Consider the following 26,983-nt stretch of genomic DNA (forward strand, 5'->3'; position numbering starts at 1 on the left):
GAGAGAGGAAGGTAGAGTAGGCGTGTTCTTTGTGTTGTGATCCACGCTTCTGAAGCCTGGACTCATCTGCTGTGGCTCCGGCTAGCAGAGAGGAGCTCTGTTTGGATGAGAGAGGCAGTGGAGGGATGCTCCGACTGAACACCCCCTGACACACACATACACACACCGCTCTTCTTTTCAACTACGGGCACGAACTGCACCTGTGGCACACACACACCTGGAAAGCCGAGGGTTCATCTGATCAGACAGAAAAAACCACGAAGAACTAGTCAACGCATGTGAATTCATTCTGCAGAAAGTGGCTGCAACTCAAGAGGAGTGTGTGCGAGGCTTGTTTGTGTCTGTCTGTTTGTCAGTGAGGATGTGTGTGTGATGCTATTAGGGTCTGGTCCAGTGCTGCTGCCTCCTTCCGTGCTCTGCAGCATGTGCAGATGAGTGTGAAGCTGGCCCCTGGGTTGGAGTCTAGCATCGTTTGGACAGGGGGCTTGGGTCTCTCCGGCTACCCAGGGGAGGGAGCACTGATCTGGGCATCCACCGGCCTTGCTGGCACTGCCCCTGCCCTGGAGTACTCCTCTGAGCAAGCCTTACTGTCGGGAGCGTACAATGGCTACTGGACCTCCCTGTGGATTTAAGTGGAATTCTGCACAGATGCTCCAGGATCTGTCCGAGTTGTTCAGCGGCTCGCACTGGACTCACCTGGAGAACACCGCTTTGGCCCTCAAGTCAGCAGGGACACAGCTCCACTGTAAGTAACACACACACACACACACACACACACACACACACACACACACACACACACACACACACACACACACACACACACCTTCTCCTAATCTATCAAGTGAAATTGTATTTGTCACATGTGCCAAATACAACAGAATACAACCTTACCGTGAAGTGCTTAGTTACAAGCCTTTAACCAGCAATATAGAAAATATAAATAAAGGAAATATTTACTAAATAAACAAAAGTAAAAAATTTAATCCAAATTTACACAAGAAAATTACGTAACTATAACGAGACTACAGGTTAGTCAGGGTAATTAGTAAAGTGACTATGAATAGACAATAAACAGCGAGTAGCAGCAGTGTAAAAACAAGAGGGGGGGGGGGGGGGGGTCAATGTAAATACTCTGGGTGGCCATTGTTTAAATGTTCAGCAGTCTTATGGCTTGGGGGTAGAAGCTGATAAGGAGCCTTTTGGTCCTAACTTGGCGCTCCGGTACTGCTTGCTGTGCGTAAGCAGAGAGAACAGTCTATAACTTGGGTGACTGGAGTCTTTGACAATTTTTTGGGCCTTCCTCTGACACCACCTAGTATATAGGTCCTGGATATCAGGAAGCTTGGCCCCAGTGATGTACTGGGCCGTACGCACTACCCTCTGTAGCGCCTTACGGTGAGATGCCGAGCAGTTGCCATACCAGGCGCTGATGCAACTGGTTAGGATGCTCTCGATGGTGCAGCTGTAGAACCTTTAGAGGATCTAGGGACCCGTGCCAAATCTTTTGAGTTTCCTGAGGGGGAAAAGGCATTGTCGTGCCCTCTTCATGACTGTCTTGGTATGTTTGGACCATGGTAGTTCATCAGTGATGTGGACACCAAGGAACTTGAAACTCTTGATTACATTGAGGGAGAGGTTGTTGTCCTGGCACCACACTGCCAGGTCTCTGACCTCCTCCCTATAGGCTGTCATCGTTGTCGGTGATCAGGTCTACCACTGTTGTGTCGTCAGCAAACAGTGCCATTGATTTCATAGGGTTCACCTTTGTTACCTGATCCTCTATATGATGAGGGATGGTTTTCACTGAGCTAGCTGTGCAATTTTTTTTGACACCGCTCGAGAATATCCCCATACCCCCAGTGCCACCGTTGCCTAGATACGGACGTAGTGTGCCACTTTCAATCCCGTTTTGAGAAAAGGCTGCCTTGGATGACCAACTGTTGCAATCAATGTCACCTAAGAAGAGGAGAGGATGGGGAGGGCAATAAAAAGTGAGGCGTAGTGAGGGAAAGATAGGATGTGGGTTAGGTTCGGGGCTGCAAAACAACATTTTAAGAGAAAAGATTGAGGAACAAATTGCACGCACTGGAGAGAGAGCATCTCCAACAGATATAGCTGATTTTAAACGAGAGAAAAGATAAAAGAAAGAGGTGAAAGGAAGGGAAGAGATGATGAACTGTGCAGGACCATAGGAGGAGAAACAGGGCTGCAAGGTTTGACTGAAAAACAGTGTGATAAACAAGCTGATCCCAGCGCTGCACAGCGCTGCAGGCTTACAGGGATTACAGAGGCAGGCTTAATTCAGCTCCAGCAGTGTTTGAATCCTGCGTTGCCCCCCCCCCCCCTGCACTGAACACATCCACTTAACATGTCCACTCATCACTTCAACACTGAGATTTCACGGTGGGCTTCAAAAGTGCTTCACCAGCTTCATGAAACCACTGCGCTTTGAAACTGTGGTACATGGACCAAAATTCAACCACTAGATGCAGCGTAGAGGGTCGTCACTCAGAAAAAGATGCAAAAGTGCCCCTGTGCATCAATGATAAACTTCAACTATGAGATGCAATTCTGCAGCATTAACTGTAGCGCTCCAGCCACAAGCTAAAACACAGCACTGTAAATTAGGTCTGTCTCTCGTCTCTCTGTGACCCTGATTCAAAACTGGGGCCTTTTAAAAATGAGTGGTCTCTGGAGCAAACCGGAACAGACTGCCCCACGTGCAGTTAAACTCACTAACCCCAACGTCGAGGTTATTCATGGACAGACAGAACAGACAGACAGTAGAGGTATAGTGTGCCAGACAATTATCTGGTCTTTCTAAGTTAGCCATGCCATCCATTTGGCTGCTCTCCAAACTCTCTGACTCACACATACACGCACACTCGCGCACACACACACACACGTTCTCACATGCACACATGGGCAGACAGACAGTCTCACACACACACACACACACACACACACACACACACACACACACACACACACACACACACACACACACACACACACACACACACACACGCATGCATGCATATGTGCTCATACACACACACACACACACACACACACACACACACACACACACACACACACACACACACACACACACACACACACACACACACACACACACACACTGTCCCCCAGGTCCCCTCCCCCCACTCCACACACAGTCCACTCAGTGCCGCTCACACATAAACAGCACGAGTCTCTTAGGCTTATCTGAAAACATTGACCTACATAAAAGTGTGCGTTCTCTTCTCTTCTGCTACAGACTCCTGCAGGAAGCACTGTGCTGTTGCACACACACACATACCGGTACACACACATTCCCTCTCAAACAGCATCTATGCACAGTGTGCACTCTGCATCTACGAGCACACTGAATCGCACACCCCATCCTCAGATGCTCAATGGTGCGTTTGGATGTGGCTGTAAACAGTGCTGTTTTCACCGTCCATTCCTCTCATTTGAGCGAAAGCAAAGGGGTTGACAGTCGAGCAGCCATCAGGGAAGAGGCTCTTTTTCCCCCAATTCTCCTTCACGCAGCTCGCCTGTGACGCACAACTGTTTGTGGAGGAATCTTATAAAGAATAATCTTGTGGAGAAGCAGGCAAAAGCACAAGCCAGATTATTTGATCAGGAACCGCAGCAGTTCTACGTGTAAATCCAGCACAAACCACAGGAATGCACATGAGTGCAATCAGTAGCATAATGCCTGATATTCTGTATGCGTAGTACGTGACGTTGAAGGACTTCTCAGTACTGTATGTTGCTTCGTCCTAAGCCTAAGGCTACTGTCATTCGGTTGTGTGTCATTTGTTTTCCTTCTTTCATCCGTAAGTTCTTGATCCATTGAAGCCATTTATCAGGGCGACTAGACAGTGGGGCCCCTTCAGAGTTGTGCGTTTGTACTATACGTTTCCCATGCTCCAGGGGGGATAATGATGAAACTTGTGGTCGCAGCCATGACGCAACTGTTACCACTAATACTAACAACCCATTTATAAGCAAAAAAAAAAACCCACCCATACACAGCCACCAGACACCGTAAACATCACTGAGCCCACTATACCATATTTGTCATTAACACTACTCTGTGTTCCTCTCGAAGAAGGCTGCCGGATCGCTTGCGAAGAATGATGAGCTCCAAAGAGGAAGAAACTCTGCGATTTCTCCAGTATGTTGAAGATAGCGGACTAAGAGCCTACAGCGGGCTGGTCTCTCAGAACCTGGATCACGCCAGGAATGAGAGGAACAGGATTTACCTACAGGAGAAGAACGACAAGAAGAGAAAACAGGAAGAAGCCATAAAGAGGTAGGAGACTTAAAAATGTGTACGCACACCTACAGGACACTCCTTCCATAACCTGGGCCGCAGAGCTTTGAGAAATGATACAAATATACAGGCACGTCATGCTTGTCTATAGACGTGAGATGTCACACCATACTAGTGTGAGGACTTAACGTTACGTGTAACAAAGCATCAACGACAGTCATGCATCTGATAATACACCTGAAGACACACACACACACACACACACACTGCATGCTCATACAGTTATATATAGATTCACTTATACGTGATATGCTTGTAAAGTCACAGGCTTAAGTTGCACTGGGCTGCCGATGCCCCGGACCTCTTACAATTACAATTACAGCCTCCAAGACAATGAAACTGGCCCAAACGAGCCCTTTAGGGCACCTTGTCCAATCTTTCAAGGGGGCCTTCGGATTTCCATTTCCTTAAGCTGAGTGTACACTATGTGATTTTTGGCCCCAACGTTTTTGAGATCGGAGACAAAAATCCCCATGTTGTTGACTACTTGGGGGCGCGCGGCCGCCACCGACACTCGTTTCATGTGAACGAGTCAGAGACGCAATCTGAGGGCTTTGACCCGTCTTTGAGCAGTCTCAGACGTCCCAATATTTGGAAACGTGTTTGAATTTATCGGCACAAAATCTGCAACGCTCTTGTAGTGTGAGACATGCAACAACAAGATTTGAGAACTGTGACCTGCAGTAGCCAGTGAGAGGATGACGTTGCATCGCATCACCCAGAATGTGTACACTCGAGCAGGGGAAATGACTCTGACACGCTCTTTACACACAATGTTATTCAATTCGAAATGTATTGGCTAGATATTTCAACTCTGTATCACACGCGTGAATGTCTGACTGAAAACGTTTATGAGGCTGCTTTGAGCCATGGCTCGTTCTAGCTATCTAATCACATCCTTGTTTTAGTGAGACAGCGTGGTATCGAGAATCCTCACCACAAAGGGAAGAACCTTATCGTGTGTGACCCACGTCTGCGCCACATCGTTTAGTGTGCATGGTGCACACCACTACATCGGCAATGCAAAAACACAACAGGAAAGACGGTCGTTTAATGTGAGAGGCTCAGCGATGTTGGGATTTTAAAAGTTGTGTAGTGTTCCGCCCGGCGTTATGGTGTGCTATTCTGATTTGGAGCAAAGGCTTGTACTGCGTTGGTCAAACTGTTGAGTTTCCATACACAACAGAGAGGAAAGGATGTGTGTACTGTTTGTGGTTCTTGAGTGGGTTTGCGTGTGCGTGCTTTTGTGCGTGCGTGTGTGCGCGTGTGTGTGTCTTGGCTGTGTAACATGTCCTCAGTCCCTTCTGTTAAGAGCTCACAGTGTGTGCGTGTGTGTGTGTCCCTTAAGCCATGGCATATTGCTATACTTCGGGGTGCCAGTGGGTCGGTGCGGGCCTCTCTACGGAGTAGAGTTAATTTATCATTTACTGACTTATTTGGGACTTGTCCTTGGCTAGAGGTCGTCCCTGCCTGCTCCACTTGATGGAGAGTAGTTTTAAGGTAGCCTGGTCTCAGATCTGTTTGTGCCGTACAGCCAACCCTTATGGTCATTGTTTGGCATGGTAACGACAATAGGACTTGGCAAGACGGCAGAAACAGATGACAACAACCATAGGAGCACAAACAGATCTGGGACCAGGCTAGATTTAGGGAGATTGTGATCATAAAATTGATGGATGAGGCCACGTTCACTATTGGACATAAATGCACTAAGTGTGTGATTGGTTTAAGGTTGTTTTTAATGTAGGGTCTATCAACAGAACTATAGGCTATATTTGTTAGCTGGCTAATGATGGAAGATTGGGCCAAAACTCAAAACCAGTCATATATAATGTACATAATATTATTTACTAACTGAGAGTTTGTAATTTCAGTCATCTGATACAGTGGTTACAAACACTCCTACAAAGCATTGGAATTTGCATTGGAATAGTCAGTAGTGTCTTGCAAATGTTTGCGTCCTCTTTCATGCTCTGTCCAGGTGAAAGTGAGGCAGAGGAGACTGGTTGTCCTTACTTGGGGCTATGTAGCGGCACCACGTGGCATCCGAAAGCTGAGCGAATAGGAAGTGGCTGCACGACATGGGCAGCACGTGGAGCCGGCGTGCTTTGGTTGTGTGTGAACAAGTAGGCGCTGTGGAGGCAAGTGTGTGGTTCGCCCATAAAAGACATGACAGCAGATGGATAGAGAGGCGTCTGGTTGTGTGTGCTTTCCAATGCTACATGTTAACAGTGGTAGCAGAGTTCCTCGACAGATTCTCATTCTACAAGTGTTTGCGACATTTTCTAGGTCTAGGGAATGTGTTCCAAACCTGAACAGTTATCACTCTTTAAGCCTTGTACGGCATTGATTTGCTTTCACCTGTTAAGCTCTGCAAATGTTGTAGAGAGTGTCAGGTATGTGCAGCGTATGTGTAGCTTTGGCCATTTAGTGTCTTCTTCTGATAGTAAATCTGACATCAACTACAGTTGACTCGTAATATTATAGTAGGGGCCAGCAGTGCAACTTTTTTCCATTCATTAACTGTATATGTTCTCTGCACTTGCAATGTTTCTTATGCACCGCACCGTTTACACGAGTAGCGTTTATGAGCAAGTTCTGTTTGAGAAACCATTATAGTGCACGTTTTAAAGCACAAAGTCCCAGGTCCCCCCCCAGTCGTATGACGAAACGTTCTGTGGAGAGCACAAGAAACTCATATAACTTTTCACTTAATAAACACATTGCAGCAAAAGTTACCTAGCACACCGACAGCGAGTCTGATGTCATCCTAATTTTGTACCCATTCCAAGGGAGGTGCTGCCTTAAGGAAAGTGCTATCTAGTGTCCTGATATCTTTCTATCCGTCTCTCAGCTGTTGTCAATGTAAAATATTAATACACAGTAGCTAGAGGAAGAGTATAAAAAAAAATAGCTGGATTTTGGACGAGGCCTATAAGTAGGTCAATGAGACGACCCATTTTTACAGTAACTGATGGAGGGAGAGAGAGAAGCAAAAATAAAGAGAGATAGAGAGGGGGAGAAAGAGAGATATACGAGAGAAAATGGGAGAGAGAGAATGGGAGAGAACGGGAGAGAGCGAGAGGGAGGGGGAGAGAAAAGAAACCTGTTAGAAAGAGATTAAGTGTGGAGAGCTCGCTAGCAGGAGATGTGTTCTGCCTGGTGACAGCTGGAACAGCCGCAGGCCAATCAGAGCACCAAGTTGGTTTGAGTGAGGAGGGTCTTCCTGCCTACAGTGCCATCCCACTTGTGTTTCCATTGTATCTGAAGGAGTAGTTATTCACACACACACAGGGATATACACGCACAGGGTTGTTGTCGGGCAGTTCTGGTTCTGTGTCTACTTGTGTCTCTATGTGACTTGGAATGTGCAATATGTCACCAACAAACAAAATAATTGGGTTTATGTGTGAGATTAATTGTAAGGGAAAAGTCTGTCCATAACACTCAGTGTGTATTGTCACACACGCACGCAGGTGCGCACGCACGCACGCACGCACGCACTCACGCACTCACGCACGCACACACACACACACACACACACACACACACACACACACAGAGATTGATATGCACAGCAAACCTCACACACAAACTTAGTTCTGTTCTTTTTTGGTGTCTTATTGTGCATTCAATGTCACATAGACTCAAGTAGCCTACTGACACAGAGCCAGAACTGCCCGACGACAACCCTTCATCCAACTGTTCCTTGTGCACCTGTGGTCTAAGTTCCAGCCAATCACTGGGCAAAGATCCTATAAATAACACACACATACACTCCAGCAGTTACACACCTGGTACATACACAGTTCTGTATGTGTTAATGTTCATGGGTGCTTTCCTGCAGACGCCTGGGTGTGAGCGAGCAGAGCTTAATTATTATTACGTCTGATTATGATTACATTATTATTGTCATTTCTGCAGAGTATATGAATTAAGTACCACCATGTTATAGTGAAGCCATATTTCCACATTGCATGGATAAAGTTTTTCCAATTCTAGGCCAATAACAAATGATTCTGAAAAAACAATAATGTTATAACATTAGCCTATCATTTCTGCATCGTTTATGAGTTCAAAGCAAAAGCTACAACTCGTCACTTGATTTACTATACTGAAAACAATGAAGGTTCTTAAAGGGTTCTTCCTCAGCTGGTATGGTTCCTTGGGGAACTCTTAGCCGATAAAGAACCTTTGAGTTAAGTGGAGGTTTCTTGACGGGACATCTACAGTTCTTCGGGAATTCTTAAAGGTTCTTGAAATATATGGAAGACTGCAGATGTGTCCCTTTCATAGCATACAGAAAATTGGCCAGTGTTAACTTCTTTGGGCTGGAGGCAGTATTGAGTAGCTTGGATGAATAAGGTGCCCAGAGTAAACTATCCAAACATTTGGATAGAAAGCACTCTGAAGTTTCTAAAACTGTTTGACTGATGTCTGTGAGTATAACAGAACTCCTATGGCAGGCAAAAACCGTAAAGTTTTAAAAAAAATCTGACACAGCGGTTGCATTAAGGAGAAGTGTATCTATAATTCTGTGCATAGTAGTTGTATCTTTAATCAATGTTTATTATGAGTATTTCTGTAAATTGATGTGGCTCTCTGCAAAATCACCGGATGTTTTGGAACTACTGAACGTAATGCGCCAATGTAAACTGAGATTTTTTAATATAAGTATGAACTCTATCGAACAAAACATACATGTATTGTGTAACATGAAGTCCTATTAGTGTCATCTGATGAAGATCATCAAAGGTTAGTGATTCATTTATCTCTATTTCTGCTTTTTTTGTGACTCCTCTCTTTGGCTGGAAAAATGGCTGTGTTTTTCTGTGACTTGGCTCTGACCTAACATAATCGTTTGATTAGCTTTCGCTGTAAAGCCTTTTTGAAATTGGACACTGTGGTGCGATTAACAAGAAGTGTATCTTTAAAATGGTATAAAATACTTGTATGTTTGAGGAATTTTAATTATGGGATTTCTGTTGTTTTGAATTTGGCGCCCTGCACTTTCACTGGCTATTGTCATATCGATCTCGTTAGCGGGATCTCAGCCCAAAGAGTTATTAACTGGTGTTGATTTTTCTGTGTAACACTCTTTGTGTTGATTCAGGAGATAAATTAACACCGTAAAGAGTTAAATTAACACTCAGTGGTGTAAAATAACTCCAGTGTTGGTGACAATAACCAAAGTTGAACCAAAACCATGCCCATCCTTATCATATTTCCCAGCATGCTCTACTGCAGGTGGATTTTAAGAATTGTTTGTTTCAATATCTATGTTTTTGCATGTACACAATTGATTAATTAATCGTATTCTACTCAAATATAAATACCATACATTTTTTGTAAACTAATTCAATCTGTTACTATGGACTGAGGCTATTGCACCCATTACTGAAATTATTGTTCCACTTTATATAATCTCATATCTTAGTCTTCCTAACACTGGCAGTCATTCTGAAAGCAAATGCTGGCTATCCTCGCTTCCTGGATTCCAATAGGATTTACACATCTCTTTGCAAAATAGCATAATGTGCCGTTCAGGCCTGATGTGGCCTGTAAACCATGAGTTTCAGGCTACTGTATTAGGGTAAAACTAGGGTCTCAAAATGAGCCTTATGAATTATGCTGTGTTAAAAATAAATGTTTAATGATAACTCATTCACTTAGGATTTCACATGATGAAGGCCACAGGACTGAAAATGTATGAATGCAACAACCATGTCTCTGTCACTAGCAAACACAGTTATTGGTGGTACTGGTAACTCAAAAATGTACTTAAAAGGCACACTGAGAAATATGCAGATTTTTCTCAACAATAGGGTGTTAAGTGTGTGTGGTTCTTCAAAGAACCATCCCATTTAAGGTTCTTCAGAGAGCCTAAAATGGTTCCCTTATGGTAGGGCTGCCCAACCCTTCCTGGAGATCTACCTTCCTGTTGGTTTTCAGTCCAACCCTAATTTAACACACCCGATTGTACTTATTAGCTGCTCAACAAGACCTTAACTAGCTGAATCAGATATGATAAATTAGGGTTGGACTGAAAGCCTACAGGACAGTAGATCTCCAGGAAGAGGGTTGGGCAGCCCTGCCTAATGGCATCGCCCTGAAGAACCTTATTTGGTTTCAACTTGAACCTTTATTTTTAACAGTGTACATAGGGAAAATAATAACTCCTGCCATTCAGATACCATGATTAGTGTGTTCATGGTTAAAAAAAAGAATAAGAAAGTACCAAAGAGAGTGTTTGAAACAGGCACTATCTTCTAGGCTACAATAACATCAGCTGGTGCCAAGCTCCCCTGGGCACAAGGCATGACCAGGAATACACACTGAGAGCTGTGTGATTTTTCCCTCCCTGGTCTTGAAAATGCCAGCTCAATGCTACCTCCATCATGTGCGTGACTGGCACGATCCACTGCAGTGATTCATAACCTGAGATCCTGGAACCCTCAGGTGGTGTGTGATAGGTTTGGTAGCTGGAGGAGGGTAGGTGTCATATAGCCGTACACAAGGGAGGTCTACAGGTTCAAGGAAAGAGTCACCCATTTTGAATGCTACATCTCTGAGCGATGTTCTATCGATTCCTTGGGTCATTTCATGTCTTCATGTGTATCTGAGCTATTGCCGTTCAAGCATGCAAAAATTCGCAATGACACAGCATTGCGATAAAGCTGCTCTCACTAGACTGATTGCAAAAACGTTTGTCATGCATGTTAGATTTCAATACTGGCTGATGTCATAACGCGGGAGCCATTTCGAATATTTCTCCAATATTCCTACCTCGAGAATGTGTCATTTAACAGTGGGTCCTCCACATGTCTCCTATTTGTCTGCCTCTTCAGTCCAGGGTGCATTGCATGGTGCCATTGCAAGGCCGTTGCAAATATCAGACTCTGCGAGGGACACTGATCTGTAGATTGAACATGGTGAGATTGTAGACTCCTACATTTTATAGTGCCGTTTGTTTAGGCGATTTTACAGCTAACTAGCTACTTCACATGCTGATATTGACTTTGGTATTATTGTGTGTAGCTACATTTGCTAGCTAGCTACCTAGCTTGCTAGTCAGCCAGCCCATTGAGAAAGCATTGCGTGTGTTGTAGTCGACTTGATCTGCAACAGTTTTCCACAACGATTTTCAGATGTTGCATACAATCTTAGTATAACAATAAAATTAAACATTTGTTCACAAAAAAAAAGTTTTCTCACATATTAGTGTTATTTAACACTGTGAATTTTAGGAATTAATAGTTTTGAGTGGATTTTTCCTTTTAATAACTACAGATCAAGGTTTAGGACTTGGGAGTTGTAGTCTCTCATCTGTTCGTTTGTTGTGCAGAGCTGGACAGCAGCAGGCTTTGTGTCTGGTTTCCGTGGGTACCCTGTTGCTAGGCAAAGTTAAGCCCCTAACCAATGAACCCAACCCTGCAAGCTCCTGCTGCTCAGCAGCTGGCTTGGAGTCAGTGGGAGTCAGCAAAGTCACACACACATAAAAGCAAACATCCACCCACCCCCGCCCATGCATGCATTCAAGCATTTGTACGCACACAATGCCACTTAATGTCACAATAATCTTCCAACTTTGTATTTTGACTGACGCATTGACTTAATGTATGGATAAACTCTTGGACTTAATTTCCACAATGTGGGCTAAACCACCAAAAGATACCAACAACACAAAAGGTTGTAGGTTGGTTTTCCTATAACTAACTGATTCAGTGCAGATGATTGATTCCCCTCAATGACAGTAACTGGACAAAAACGGTTTAGAATACTAATATGTCAACATCACTGTTTCTGTCCAATTGGTCTTGATGGAACATTCATTCTATATTTTCCAAAACAATTTGGTCATTCCAATTTTCTAACCTTTTCAAAGAGGCACTCTGCAACTGGAGTACTGTCTCCATCAGGGTTGAATTACATGTGGTTCAACTCTCATCCACTGACGTTGTGAAAACTCTGCATCAGTGCAATGAGGAGTATGAGTTGTAGTTGAGCACCAACAGAGAAAGATGCATGAGTAGGGAGGAAGTACACATTCAACACAGCAGATGATGCACAGTAGTTTGAATGGCCACTGTGTGAGTGGGTGTGTGCATGTGCAAAAAGTTCTGTAGGTTAGTGGTTGGAGACAGAATAATTGTTAGGCTATTTGCTTTTGTCATTTTTCAACTTGACTTACAGGTATATACTCTGATTTTTCAAAAATGTATTCAAGGTGTTGACCATATACTGTACCACAATCAACACATTTTCGTATCTGACAATATCTGATGATATAGGGCTATAAAAACTAAGACAAAAAAATAAAAAATGATTCGGTCGCCCAACTAGACTACTTCCTATTTTTGTCCACCTCATCATCTCCAAACTTTATTTAAACTTTCGCCGTAATATATTCTGTTTGCTGGTGACCTTCTAAATAAAAAAAATAGTACTTGAAATGAAGCTAAAGTTACCACCATCTGGCAGTAAGAGAGTCAGAAATCAACTCTACAGTCCTGTGACTGTTAAAGCCCCATTCTGCCACATGAACCACTCCATTCAGGCTAATCATCCGGGTTTTTAAAGAGGGATCGATGGTGGCCGGAGTGGGGAGACTTCCATCGTGTCATTGTCTCTCTGCGGCTGGGAGCGCTGAGCTAACCATGCCCAGGGTTAAACACAAATCAATGGCTACCCACAGAGAGATTCTCTCGGCTGAGTGGCACTAATGTGGCTCTCATTGTTGACGCTTGCATCATTTGAGCACTCATAAAGAGAGTAGGGCAAGCGGAAACACACCCACGTGCACAAACAAACATTGAAGTAGACCTCTGTGTGCTATTTTTGGTTGAAGTCCTTGTGAAAGGGCAAACTTCCAGAGGTGAGGGATGGACTGATGTATCGGTGATGTTTTAAGTTGACTAATTATCTTTATAGAGTCATCTTTGTCACAGTAACTTACTACAACTGTTTGAATGAAAGATTGATCGATTTATTGTTTATCGATTTATTGTTTATTGTTTATTTCTGGATCAATCATTTTGGATTTGAAAGCAATACATTTCATCTTTATAGTGTTCAGTGTGGTTACATTTGCTTGGTTTTCCATCCATAATAAATGGTTTCTATGTCAAATGCAAAGATAGTTCTACGTACCGTCGTGCGTTATGACACGAGCACCTATACTATCAGATTCCAGACCAGAAGTTATGTATCATAACATAAACATCTCTCTCTCTCTCTCTCTCTCTCTCTCTCAGGACGGGCGAAGAGGTGGTGACTGAGGGGAAGCTCCTGCGCATGGGCTCCATGACAATGCCACCCCCCCCGGAGCGCATGCCCGTGCCCCCCTATCTTGCATGCGGGCCGGGCTTCGCTGTGCGCTCCCAGTCCCTACACTCGGTGGGTGGGGGCAGTAATGGCGGTGGGGAGGAGGAAGTGGGCAGCCCCACGTCCCGCAAGCAGCCCCCACCCAAACCCAGGAGGGATCCGGCTACCAAGTTGAGCATTTCCTCTGAGACAGTGGACCACAGCCCCACCTTGGTCTGTAGGGGCTGCAGGGCCAATCCGGACAGTTGTGATGGTAAGTAATGGAATGGCACGGCTAGCTAAGCAAAGTAGCTAGCTATAGCCTGTAATTCAACGTAGCTAAGGCAACATGGGCTTAGTACACAACTATGAAAAAATACTACCCGGCGCACAACTACACAAACACACAAGACCTGAGAAACACTCTGAGAAACACTACACTACAATATGCACTGAGTGGTTTTATGTGTGACAGCGCTGTACAGAATTCCTGTCTGACTTTACATAACAACAACACAATTTGGCCCACACTCCGTAAACAAATGACCATCCACTGCAGTGGGACTGAATGAGCCCTTACAAGCCAGAGTGCAGTGAGTGTACATGAGGTTGAGTGTAGCAATGCGGATGAACATTGGCTTCTGGTGAGTGAGGCTCTGCTTGGTCATTCAATCTCACTGCTCCTGACGGTCATGAATGGTGTTTCTGTAGGCCCAGTCGGCCAGTTTTTTTCCACTATTATTGGATGGCAGATGTGCGTACAGACTTTCTTTTCATCATACTTTTTTCCTCCCCACACGGACATGTTGCAGTGTTAGATTCCCCCCCCCGCTTGAGATTTCACCACAGGAGGCTGCTGAGGGGTGAACGACTAGTAATGTCCGAAACGGAAACCGTGTGTTTGATGTATTTGATACAGTTCAACCTATTCCGCTCCAGCCACTAAGACGAGCACACTCTCCCCAATTAAGGTGCCACCGACCTCCTGTGGATTTCACAGCAACACAACCTGACTCTAGTAACTCATTCAGGCTTTAGGAGGTTGGAAGGGTGCGTGCAAAGTGACCGGTCTCCTTTTTGATGAGCTGTCGAAAGCTAACCGCTTGGAAAATGCCTCCCCACAGCATGTGCAACCTACAGTATCTGTGTTCTACAGTGTCTGCTCATCCGTTTTCCTCCTTAAAGCCCACAAAGATCCAGTTTACATTTTGCACGAGAATGTGCTCCGAGAATGGGTCACATCCGGAGAGATCTGAATTTTATGTCCTGGTGTGACTCGTTTAGCCTTTATCCACTTTGTGATCGGCTCTAGCATGAATCCTCACCAGGTAGACAAAAGTGATCCGCTCTGCGTCTGTTGTGAGGAAAAAGTGTCAGAGGTCACTGTAAGTCGTTGTTGCATGCAATCGGCAATTCCCCTGAATTTAATAATAACAGCAGATCTCAGAGGAAAGCAGATTAATGAAACGAATGACGGAAGCGGGACACATTGGGAAAAAGATGGTTACTGTACTAGAAAATGTAAGCAGAGACAAGGTATATTTGAATGGATCGACATGCAACCATCGCTAATCAGATATAATTTGTTTGAACTTTATTCACTATAAAATCAGTAGTGTGGCCTTGTGGATACTGGGATGTAAAACCAATAGAGCATAAGAGCCATAAATTCAATCACTGTTCAGCTGTAGACCTATATCAAATAGCATGAAAACATTTTTTTGTTTGTTGACAGAAACAAAGAACACCTGCTAAGCAAGGAAACCACAAGTGAAGAAATGAACAGGCTATTAAAGTCTTCTAGTCTTAAAGGGCTGTGAGAGACTTAAAGGTGAATACACGGCCGCATTCGACTGCGTTGCAGTTTGACGTGTGTGCCGATGTGATGGTTGGTTAGGGAGTTGCCCTGGCTGTCTCAGATTGGAGGGGATCACTGTGTGCGCACAGATCTTCCTCTGCACCACGGCAACCATCCCACAGAAACAAGACCCCCCGTAGCCCGGCCAATCAGAACAGCGGCAGGCAGCGAGGGCCAATGAAGCTGCGGCAACGGTTGAGCTCTAAGGCGTCCCAGCCAATCGCCGTCAGAGTGTGGGGGTGTCCATCACAGAAAGAAGGGTTGTTGCGTGAGCCGGAGCAGGCTCTGCGCTGAGCAGGGGGGAGGGGCCAGTCGGAAGCAGAATTCATTCAGGAGGAGCGATTGACCTAGATTCCTTTTCCCCTAGGAGGAGAGGGGGTGTGGGTAAACACATCCGCTACGGGGGAGGGGGCGAGAGAGCGGGGGAAGGGAGGCGGGGGAGGATGAACTCATCATCTGTGCGTGAAACAGATCTCAAGATCCACCATGCAACCCAGTTAGCATAATGATAGTAATAACAGGCCACACATCCGAGTGCGGAGACACAAATTACACTGACACATAGCCACATCAACAATTGAAAAACACACACACACACACACACACGCACACACAAGCACACACACGCACACACACGCACACACACACACGCACTGAACCACAGCTGACTGTGCTCAAATGAGGGGTTGGGTGAAGTGCGGAAGAGACATTTCAGTTGAATGCATTCAGTTGTTCAACTGACAAAAAAAAGTATATATATATATGCTATTATCATCTGGTTGAGAAAATGGTGCCGGGATATAAAGCCCTGTTGAATTTACAACCTGTGTTTTTATGTACACTTGTTGGAGGAAAACAACACATTTGCCCTTTGCCTGTGTGTGTAGTAGGGAGAGATTTAAGTTCAGAGACGATGAATGTAAATATGTTGAGGTTGGGTTGAGGTTATGGATGTACTGTACATGAAAGATTTCAAAGGGATGAATGGTGTGTTTGTGGGTGGGTGTGTGTGTGTGTGTGTGTGTCGTGATGGCGGTGGTGAGTCATAGAGAGGAGCGTGCGCCTGGACCATCTGGCGTCTGAATTATTAAAGGTGTAAAATCTGCAGTTTGAAGGAGACATGTTCCAGCTCTTATCTTCCACTTTACATCTGACCAACGGGAAAAAGGGACGCACTTATACACTACACTATTTGACCTAGAAATACACTCTCTCTCTCTCTGCGCTACAATATACTGTAACCAGAACATATCTAGCCTAAAGGAACACCTGTCTCTATATGGCTGTGATATACAAGACCCAAATGGAGTCACTGCAACGCTACGTCATACCAACCTGAAAAAAAACCACACAGTTTGACTCAGATACACTTAACTACTACATTGCCGTATATCTGACCTAAAAACAAAGACATGTAAAACGTAATAATACAGGGAAGGTTTACTATGATATGGCTAACACGTTTTGTTTTTCTGCTCCTTCAGCGCCACAAGGCTGCGGCGAAGACTGCAAGAGGGTCCCTCCCCCCAAACCCAGGAGGAATCCCAACACCCAGCTGAGCACCTCTTTCGATGAGTCCTACATCAGGAAGCACGGAGGCTGCAAGGGTCACTCCCCCTCTGCGGAGCGCGAGCACAACCCCTCGCCGCCGAGCGACGAGAGCCCCAGCCACCACTCCGACTCGGATGAGCCCGTCTACATCGAGATGGGCGCCAGTGTTGGGGGCGGGGGGCAAACAGAGGCGCCCAGGAGTGAGGACGAGGAGCCGGACGAGTCGGTGTATGAGGAGATGAAGTACCCCCTCCTGGATGACATGGACTACCGCTGGGACCCCCCGGGATGCCGCTCCGCCTGCCCCACCCCGGCACCACTGGACCCTGAGTCCCTCAGCCGCTGCTCCACTCCGCGCAACATCCCCCTCTGCGACATTCCCGCGCCCTTCCCCAACCTGCTAACCCACCGGCCGCCTCTCCTGGTGTTCCCCCCTTCACCAGCCCAGTGCTCGCCAAACTCAGACGAGTCCCCGCTCACACCTCTGGATGCACTGACCAAACTGCCCATGATGGACAACCCCGGTGCCTACAGCAAGTCACCCACCTCCTCTTCCGAGCCCCCCTTGGCGCACCTACGCCGGGAGCTGACCGCCACGCCCACCCTGACCGTGTCGGGTCGCTCGTCGGCCCCGCCCCTGCCCTGCACCCTCTACAAGTCCTCGGCCTCCTCGACCCACGGCTATCAGCGCAGCCACTCAGCCTGCCCCTCGCCCGTCAGCATGGGCCGCTGCCTAACTCCCCTCAGCCTGATGCGTGCGCCACCCTTCGACGCCCCCATTCCCTTTCCAGGCGGGCTGCCGCGCAGTGCCTCTGCCACGCCCCACGGAAAGGGCTCGCCACCCCAGGACTGCGTTGCCGGGGGCAGGCTGCATGGGTCAATGCAGAACGTGTCGACGGGGCGCTCACGCACACCGACCAGCCCCCTGGACGAGCTGACCAACCTGTTCACCGCCGGTAGGAACATGATGAAGAAGAACACCAGCGGAAGGAAGTCGAAGGAGCCCGGGGAGAGTGAGTGTCAATCATTCAGTCAGTCAATCAATCAGTCAATCAACGCATCACATCATCTATTTGTCAATCTAGTTGCAGAATCAGTTAATATGAACATAGAGGTAGAGTAAAGAAAATTGTTCCTCCACAGGTATCCACTATCCAGTCTGATCCAAACTGACTGCCATGCCATAACCCACACAGTGTAAATTTGAGACGTTTGTTGACACATTGATGCACAAACTACAGCAATGGCTCAAGTTTTTTGTGAAATGATTTATTTGTGTTCTCATCAGTGTCGCGTTAATGTAAACCCCTTTTCATCTGGTTAAACAACTTCCAATCCCACTAAATTAGGAGATGCTGCTGCTGATGTTTGCGGTGGGTGTTTGTGGCTCTTTGCAAGCATTTCCTCCGTGAGCCCGTTTAATCTATGCCCACCAAACATAGATTGATACAGATCATATGATTTAATCTGGCCCGGATTAGGGAGTAAAGCGGTCGGCATGCCTCTCAAACCATGCAGTGGCATTAAGCCACCGCACAGCATTACTCTTAAATATGTAAACATGTTTAAACACAGGAGGCCAATGCGTCCTGTGCAGTACTTTTCCAAAATTGCACAAATGGTGAATCCAGATAGTTACCCAACTCCGGAGGTTAATACATATTTATAAAACTTCAGAACCGGTTTTCCATATTCATGATTTGTCATGCATCCTGTAATCTTTATATTCAATCGTGGATTTATTTATTTAATTTGTATGCATAATTCAGCCATTGATTTCCTCCTAATGAATGACCCCTGTTGACACATGGCCTGAAATTTAAATGGACCTAATGCAAAGGAATAAAATATGAATTTGTGTTTGAAACCACATAGGCTATTCATTGCATATGCACACAATACTGTATTACAAATTGTAAAAGAGTAAATTGTGTGTAGGTATCCAGGACTTAATTATGGTCACAAGAGCAGTGAAGTGTGTTATTGGGTTTTTATCAGATTGGCTGATGATTTGGAGAGAGATCTAACATAGCAACTAACTCCATGGGGGAATTCCCACTGGTTGAGTGCATTTGAACCCATCTCGGGCTATACATAAAAAATGACTGGGCATGTGTCAATCTGTTCTTAACTCCGAGAGCTTCATAGCAACCACCAACTCCAACCCAGTCATAGCAACAGAAGAAGGATCCTCTCTTATTTGCAGCATCCCTCCCTGTGGGGAAGTGGCCCAATCGCAGCACAGGTCACTCCAGCTTCCAACTGATCATGTGCAGCAGCAGTAGGCTTCCTAAGAGACAACCAAGACATTTACACCTGATTAGAGAGGCCCAATCAGCTAGTAAAGATTGAACCAATCAGGGAAACAGCTTCACAGTCACCAATCAGGAGAGAGAAAGAAGCCCCAATCTATGACAGATGCTGACTTCCTGGAATTGTAACACCACAATCTTCTCTGAATGTAGGAAATATTGGTTGGTGGTTCTGGCAAATGTTTGCATCTAGCCTTTTATGCAAATTCTGTGTATTTCTTAGCTTTAATTGGCTTGTGGGATCATTTGTTGGCTCTGTCCTCTTCATGCATATGCAGTAATGTCTTATTGATGCACAGTTTTGTGTTGTCTTTTAGCCTAATAGAGAGAGACAAGCAGAAAGAGATAGAACATTACAATTGCCATGTATACGTACTGCATTGTTTTAGAAATATTTCACCAAATATGACAGATTAAAACAGCAAATAAATGTGTTAAACAAGAATGCATTGAAAGTGGTTACTGAGCCTTTACCATTGGTAATAGTATCTATGCAATTCACATCATGGATGTCTCCATGACATCTGTCAAATGAAACAACAGCATTTCCCGGTAATTCAGGCAAAAGGACCTTGTCTCATCCCAGTGGTTCATAGCAGCCACAGCGCATGGGTGAAACCAAGTGGCCGTATAGCGTTAGTGCAGTGCTTTAATAAAATTGTTCATTTTTATATAGGTTATGTTTACTAGTTATTTTGTGTTGAAGTAGCAGAATATACTACTAACTAATTGGTAAGGACATGCAGGAACTTGGCATTTTAAGGTTTTTGACTGTGTTTCTCCTAGGAAATAACAGTAGATACCACTAGGCCTAACTAATAACTAGGGACTTAAAGAAACTTGGTATTTTCTGGTGTCTGACTGTGTTCCTCCTCTGTTATAGCCGAGTCCAAGTGTAAGCCGAACAGCGAGTCCAAACGTGACGGCAAGGAGCGGCACAGTCACAGCAAGGAGTCCAAACGGGAGAGCAAGGAGTCCAAACGGGAGAGTAAGGAACGTAGCAAAGAGTCGTCTTCTCACAGACGCGACACCAAGGACAGGGGCTGTAGCAGTGCTGAACCCCTGCCTATGAAACGGGACAGCAGAGACCGGGGTTGTAATAGTGTGGAGCCCTTGCCTATGACAAGAGACAGTAAAGATAGGGGTTGCACTAGTATTGAGCCCCCGCCTGTCAGACGGGACAGCAAGGACAGGGGCTGCAATAACATAGAATTGATGCCAAGGCGCAATAGCAAAGACAGAAGTGTCCACTGCATGGAGCCTTTACTAAGGCAGGACAGTAAAGACTCTCCCCGGAATGGTGTGGAGTCCAGACCAGACAGCAAAGAAAGGCTCAGCCACCAGAACCCACCGGAACTTCTACCCAGGCAAGATAGCAAAGACCGAACCAGGAACGAAATGGATTCGAGACATGACAGCAAAGAACGAATTGATCAGCCACCAGAGCTCCTACCCAGACAAAATTGCAAAGATTCACCCAGAAATGGCCTTGAGTGCAGACGTAATAGCAAAGACCGAGACAGGGCGAGCTACGGCCTAGAGTCTAGACAAGAGGGCAAAGAACGAAGTTACAATGGAATGGAGCTCTTACCCAGACAGGACATCAAAGAGTCCGCCAGACATGGACTTGAAGCCAGGCGTGACAGCAAGGACAGAAGCTGCAATGGCTCAGAACTGCCCCCCCGGCGCGATAGCTATGGCAAGAGTGCCAATGGGGTAGATCCTAGGCGCGACAAAGACCGGGTGGGTTACAGCTCAGATGTCTTGCCCAGGCGTGATAGCAGAGATAGGGGGACCTACAACTTTGAGCAATCAAAAGCACAAGAGAAGAACGGTGTATCAGGGCAACAGTCATCGACGGCCACACCAACTCGGCATGGAAGACCTGCTGGCAGTCCGCCAATGATGTTGGGAACTGGCAATACAGGTGAGGATAGCCTCATTTAAATTGCACATGCAGCTCAACACAACCAGACACCAGGAAGTGACTGTGGTAAATGATTGACACGCACTAAACATGTCTTCATCAAGCACAATAATCTGCAAAGTTTAGAGATGCTATACTGTTGATTGCAATAACATGCAAGTAGCATATCCATAATCAAACAATTTGAACATTCTCTGACTGGGTTACATGGGTAACTAAAATGTACATAAAACAAAGGTAGTTCTTCAATCAAGTACAAGGGTGGAGTAAAAACCCGCAGGCACTCGGATGACTCGGCCCTCTGTGGAATGAGTTTGACACATGCTGTAAAACAACACATTTCACTGCACCTATCCGGTGTGTGTGACAATAAAACATATTTTGAGTGTGCTTGTTAGCTAGCTTGCTAGGCTAATTTAATTAGCTTATTGTCCGTCACCTTGATTGTCATTTGAAGACAATTTGAATTAATTATAAGAATATTTCATACTATATCAGTAAAGTTTGAAAATTAAAAGAACAAACACAATTTTACACATTTCACACAAAATAAGAAACTTACCTAGGCCAACTGTTCTCATCAGGGTGCAGTTTCAAACTCAAGAAAGGTGATTTAATCTGGTTTGGCGGGAATACTGAGACAAGGTGCAGGTGCCCTTTGAAACACACTGTAGTCTAAATAGCTAGAAGCCTAGGTTACACAACATAAAATGAAATGTGATTCCAAGTGTTATCTTATAGACAAGACATAAAACATGCTGAGAGATGATTGGTAAGGGTTTGAGATTGTGATTAGGCTTATAACTGTGTATTGCTTCACCATAACTTTTAGTTTTGTTGCATATAAACTATTAAAAGAGTGAGCTAAATGTATTAATTTAAATACATTGTCCCTCTTTATAGAACTGAAACCAGCACTTCCGAAGTATGGCCGCTCCTTCTCTGCCCCAGTTACACCCTCTCCCTTGGGGACCCCACAGAGGCAAGCACCAGAGGCACAGGTAATTCAATGAGATATGCTGCCAATAAATCTACAATTATCGAGAATTTCAATAAACATTATTCTACGGCTGGCCTTGCTTTCCACCTGGCTACCCCTACACCGGTCAACAGCTCTGCACCCCCCGCAGCAACTTGCCCAAGCCTCCCCCATTCTCCTTCACCCAAATCCAGATAGCTGACGTTCTGAAAGAGCTGCAAAATATGGACCCCTACAAATAAGCCGGGCTAGACAATCTGGACCCTCTCTTTCTAAAATTATCCGCCGAAATTGTTGCAACCCCTATTACTAGCCTGTTCAACCTCTCTTTCGTATCGTCTGAGATCCCCAAAGATTGGAAAGCTGCTGAAGTCATCCTTCTCTTCAAAGGGGGAGACACTCTAGACACAAACTGCTACAGACCTATATCTATCCTACCCTGCCTTTCTAAGGTCTTCGAAAGTCAAGTTAACAAACAGATCACCGACCATTTCGAATCCCACCATACCTTCTCCGTTATGCAATCTGGTGTCCGAGCTGGTCATGGGTGCACCTCAGCTATGCTCAAGGTCCTAAACAATATCTTAATCGCCATCGACAAAAGACAATAATGTACAGCCGTATTCATCGACCTGGTCAATGCTTTCGACTCTGTCAATCACCGCATTCTTATTGGCAGATTCAACAGCCTTGGTTTCTCAAATGACAGCCTCGCCTGCTTCACCAACTACTTCTCAGACAGAGTTCAGTGTATCAAATCGGAGGGCCTGTTGTCCGGACCTCTGGCAGTCTCTATGGGGGTGCCACAGGGTTCAATTCTCTCTGTATACATCAATGATATTGTTCTTGCAGCTGGTGATTCTCTGATCCACCTCTACGCAGACGACACCATTCTGTATACTTCTGGCCCTTCTTTTGGCCATTCTTTGCATTAACTAACCTCCAGACGATCTTCAATGCCATACAACTCTCCTTCCGTGGCCTCCAACTGCTCTTAAATGCAAGTAAAACTAAATGCATGCTCTTCAACCGATCGCTGCCCGCACCTGCCCACCCGCCTAGTATCACTACTCTGGACGGCACTGACTTAGAATATGTGGACAACTACAAATACCTAGGTGTCTGGTTAGACTGTAAACTCTCCTTCCAGATTCATATTAAGCATCTCCAATCCAAAATTAAATCCAGAATCAGCTTCCTATTTCGCAACAAAGCATCCTTCACTCATGCTGCCAAACATACCCTCATAAAACTGACTGTCCTACTGATCCTCGACTTCGGCGATGTCATTTACAAAATAGCCTTTAACACTCTACTCAGCAAATTGGATACAGTCTATCACAGTGCCATCCGTTTCATCACCAAAGCCCCATATACTACCCACCACTGCAACCTGTATTCTCTCGTTGGCTGGCCCTCGCTTCAAATTCGTTGCCAAACCCACTGGCTCCAGGTCATCTATAAGTCCTTGATAGGTAAAGCCCCACCTTATCTCCGCTCACTGGTCACCTAGCACGCGCTCCAGCAGGTATATTTCACTGGTCACCCCCAAAGCCAATTCCCCCTTTGGCCGCCTTTCCTTCCAGTTCTCTGCTGCCAATGACTGGAACAAATTGCAAAAATCACTGAAGCTGGAGACTCATATCTCCCTCACTAACTTTAACCATCAGCTATCAGAGCAGCTTACAGATCATTGCACCTGTACATAGGTCATCTGTAAATAGCCCCCCCAACTACCTCATCCCCATATATAATATCTCGACTTGCACATTCATCTTCTGCACATCTGTCACTCCAGTGTTTAATTGCTAAATTGTAATTATTTCACCACTATGGCCGGCCTATTTATTGCCTTAGCTCCCTAATCTTACTTCATTTTCACACACTGTATATAGACTGTTCTATTGTGTTATTGACTGTTTGTTTATTCCATGTGTAACTCTGTGTGTTTTTTTTTATGTCACACTGCTTTGCTTTATCTTGGCCAGGTCGCAATTGTAAATGAGAACTTGTTCTCAACTGACTTACCTGGTTAAAAAAGGTGGAGAAAAAAAAAAATAAAAAAAAATAAACAAATAAAAAAGATTGGCCCCTACCGCAGACCTGGATCAATATCTATTTGTTTTCTTTCATTCTTGGGAAGTGCTTGATTTACTTTCCCTGGTTGCCTACTGCTCTTCTCCACTTTTCCCCAGGTACCCCAGATGCCGTGGATGTGTGGGGACAGCACCATGCTGGAGCAGATCGAGAGGAAGCGCACCCTATGCATGGAGATCCGCTCCAGGCAGCGGCCACCAGACAGAAACCACCCGGATAGGAACCTGTGCAAGCAGAAGAACAACGGGGCCAAAAAGATCCAGCCGCCCCCGTACCCCACACAGACCACTGTGTTCTGGGACACAGCCATCTGACTATAACCAATGATTAACTATAACCCACTTGGCCCCATGCCCAATCCCCATCTAGACTTTGTGCCTACTGATTGGCCTACTCCGCATCACGGGGGTCAGGGGCAGCCAATAAGAGCAGGGAGGGGATCGCTGATGTCAAAGGACAATGGTGGTTACCATAGCAATATTTCCGCTTGTTCAGGTTGTAATGTTTTCTCATCATCACTGGTGATATTTGATATTTTTCTATTTCAAGTGACTCCATGTAAAATACTTAGTACGAATAAATATTTTCTAAACAAAAAGGGATAAAGCAGCAAAAACTATGTAGATGTAGAGCAATCCAACGTTTCTTTTACGTTTTCGTTTTGGTATTTTACATTTTAAAGCATAATCTATCACGGATAATTATTTATGCCAAATGCTCAATGAATTTCCAGTACTCAAAAGCACTCTTTTGAATGGAGGATATTCTGACTATCAGAGCCATATATTTCGATCTAAATACATGGCTCTGGTTGCCATTAGCCCTTGGGCCAATGTGTTCTAGTATGTACAATACTTAGTCCTAGAACAGGTCAGGAATCTTGTGCTTCAGTTTGTAAGTTTACAAGCTGTGTAGTCAGTCAGAGCCTTTGACAAGGATTTATTTGTTATGAGATGGATTGGCTAGCATGTACATAGTACACAACACTAAGATAGAAACGAGGGTGGGTCAGGGAGATAAACCTAAGGACAAACCTATTATCCCAAACCAGCCTGCTGAGGTAAATTGTTGGTGAGGTTGCACTTTGCAAGGGTTGGTTATCTAATATGGGTTGGTGGCAATAGCTGGCACAGGTCAGCTCTCCTACTCTGCCAGGCACATTGAGGGCATCTTCCCACAGAGTAGATACGGAACTCAATCCACACCAACAACCAGCCTGAACAATCCATGCCTGAACTTTTAGACAAAAACTTAAATTTACGGCAGAATATGTGTATATTATGCACTTGCTTGAGAAATAACTTTGGAAAAATGTGCTTATATATTTTTGGGTAAAATGTAGAGTAGTAGAGCCGTGCCATGTAATACGTTATCACTGGTTGGCTGGGTGGTATGATCGCAGATGATTGGCTGTCTGTGACATGCCGTCATCCGTGACTGGCTGTCTGTGACGCATTGTCCCCTGTGATTGGCTGCTTGGCAGCATCCGTTTTAGGGATCAGATGATAAGGACCTATAGGGTGGCCACAGCTCTGCCCAAGTATAAGGATATGGGTTACACAAGGGCCTACAGATCAAGGCTTTGTAAAGTAAAGATTAATAATGAAAAACTGCACTACCCATCATCCTCCATCACACTCAATTAGGCTGGATCCATGTCCAGCTACCCCTCCACTCCCCCTCTACCTTCTACATCATCTAAAGAGGTTATCTTTTGCACGTAAGTAATGCAATGTCTACATTGCCAAACTGTTTTAGATGTACCCCCCCTCCTATTCCTGTCCTCCATAGACCAGCATGCACCTGCATGGGCAATAGGGGTGTGACTGAAGTCATGGGTGACTCAGGAGTTGCCTCTAACAGTTGCTCCAGGGCCAGATTTCTTAATGATCTCCTAGGTTAAGGTTAGGATTTGGGTATTCTAACTATAGATCTGTGTTGGGGGATGGTCCTACATCAAGCGATGAATCCCTTTGAGGTTGTTTAAGGTGCAGTGTACTGTAGTGCTGTTGGGGAATAACATGGGTGAGAGACCAATAAATGGCTAGATCCCCAAATCTGTCCTTTCATTGGCAGACATGAGCAGCAGTCCTACAGGAATGGAGGAAAGGAAACCTAGGAGTAGCATGAACAACCTAACTGGCTAAGCCAGTGCAGTACCACTTCCATTGAGAAATCAACACGGAGGTCCCACCGAGTCCTTTATACCTGTATGTGTGTGTGAGTGTGTGTTAGTGTGTGTTACTGTGTGCCAAGCTACACTGTATGCAGGTCAACTCTGAAATGATTGTTGTAAACATGAACTTTTCTGCCCCACACAGTTGGTCGGCGCGGGTCTGAAATGTATAACGATGTACAATCTCTTTTGTGTCTGTATAGAATATGTGCACTGTGAAAGGTAGAGAGAGCACAGCACTGTGAAAGGTAGTGAGAGCACAGCACTGTGAAAGGTAGAGAGAGCACAGCACTGTCAGAGTCATCTGTCTTATTTCTAAAAAGGAAAAGAAGAAAAAAAAAATGTTTGCGAAAATGAAGTACTGTATGCTGATTGTCACATGGGTTCTGTTGTCGATAGAAATAAATATGAACTTCAACCCGCTGTGGAAGA

The 26,983-nt window shown here is 45.2% G+C and overlaps 1 protein-coding gene across 3 annotated transcripts; it reads left to right on the forward strand.

Moving 5' to 3' along the window:
- On the forward strand, positions 1 to 26,983 carry LOC139387456 (neuronal tyrosine-phosphorylated phosphoinositide-3-kinase adapter 2-like). Of its 3 annotated transcripts, none has more exons than XM_071133640.1 (7): positions 1 to 745; positions 4,124 to 4,327; positions 13,603 to 13,925; positions 16,994 to 18,073; positions 20,256 to 21,299; positions 22,203 to 22,300; positions 24,474 to 26,983. In XM_071133640.1, exons 2-7 carry the CDS (start codon positions 4,149 to 4,151, stop codon positions 24,687 to 24,689), a joined length of 2,940 nt encoding a protein of 979 aa, XP_070989741.1. In that variant the 5' UTR covers positions 1 to 745; positions 4,124 to 4,148; the 3' UTR covers positions 24,690 to 26,983. The 3 variants fall into 3 exon arrangements, with proteins under 3 accessions (XP_070989741.1, XP_070989742.1, XP_070989743.1); XM_071133641.1 differs by having other exon boundaries at positions 4,127 to 4,327; XM_071133642.1 differs by lacking the exon at positions 4,124 to 4,327.

The sequence above is a fragment of the Oncorhynchus clarkii genome, chromosome 28, assembly GCF_045791955.1.
Source record: "Oncorhynchus clarkii lewisi isolate Uvic-CL-2024 chromosome 28, UVic_Ocla_1.0, whole genome shotgun sequence".
Classification (NCBI taxonomy): Eukaryota; Metazoa; Chordata; class Actinopteri; order Salmoniformes; family Salmonidae; genus Oncorhynchus; species Oncorhynchus clarkii.

What these genes read in the sequence shown, in the direction of transcription:
- LOC139387456 (XM_071133640.1), top strand. Translation starts at nt 4,149, where the DNA reads ATGATGAGCTCCAAAGAGGAAGAAACTCTGCGATTTCTCCAGTATGTT. An exon ending in CAATCCGGACAGTTGTGATG is followed by an intron (nt 13,926 to 16,993) that starts GTAAGTAATGGA and finishes CTGCTCCTTCAG; the next exon opens with CGCCACAAGGCTGCGGCGAA. An exon ending in GGCAAGCACCAGAGGCACAG is followed by an intron (nt 22,301 to 24,473) that starts GTAATTCAATGA and finishes ACTTTTCCCCAG; the next exon opens with GTACCCCAGATGCCGTGGAT.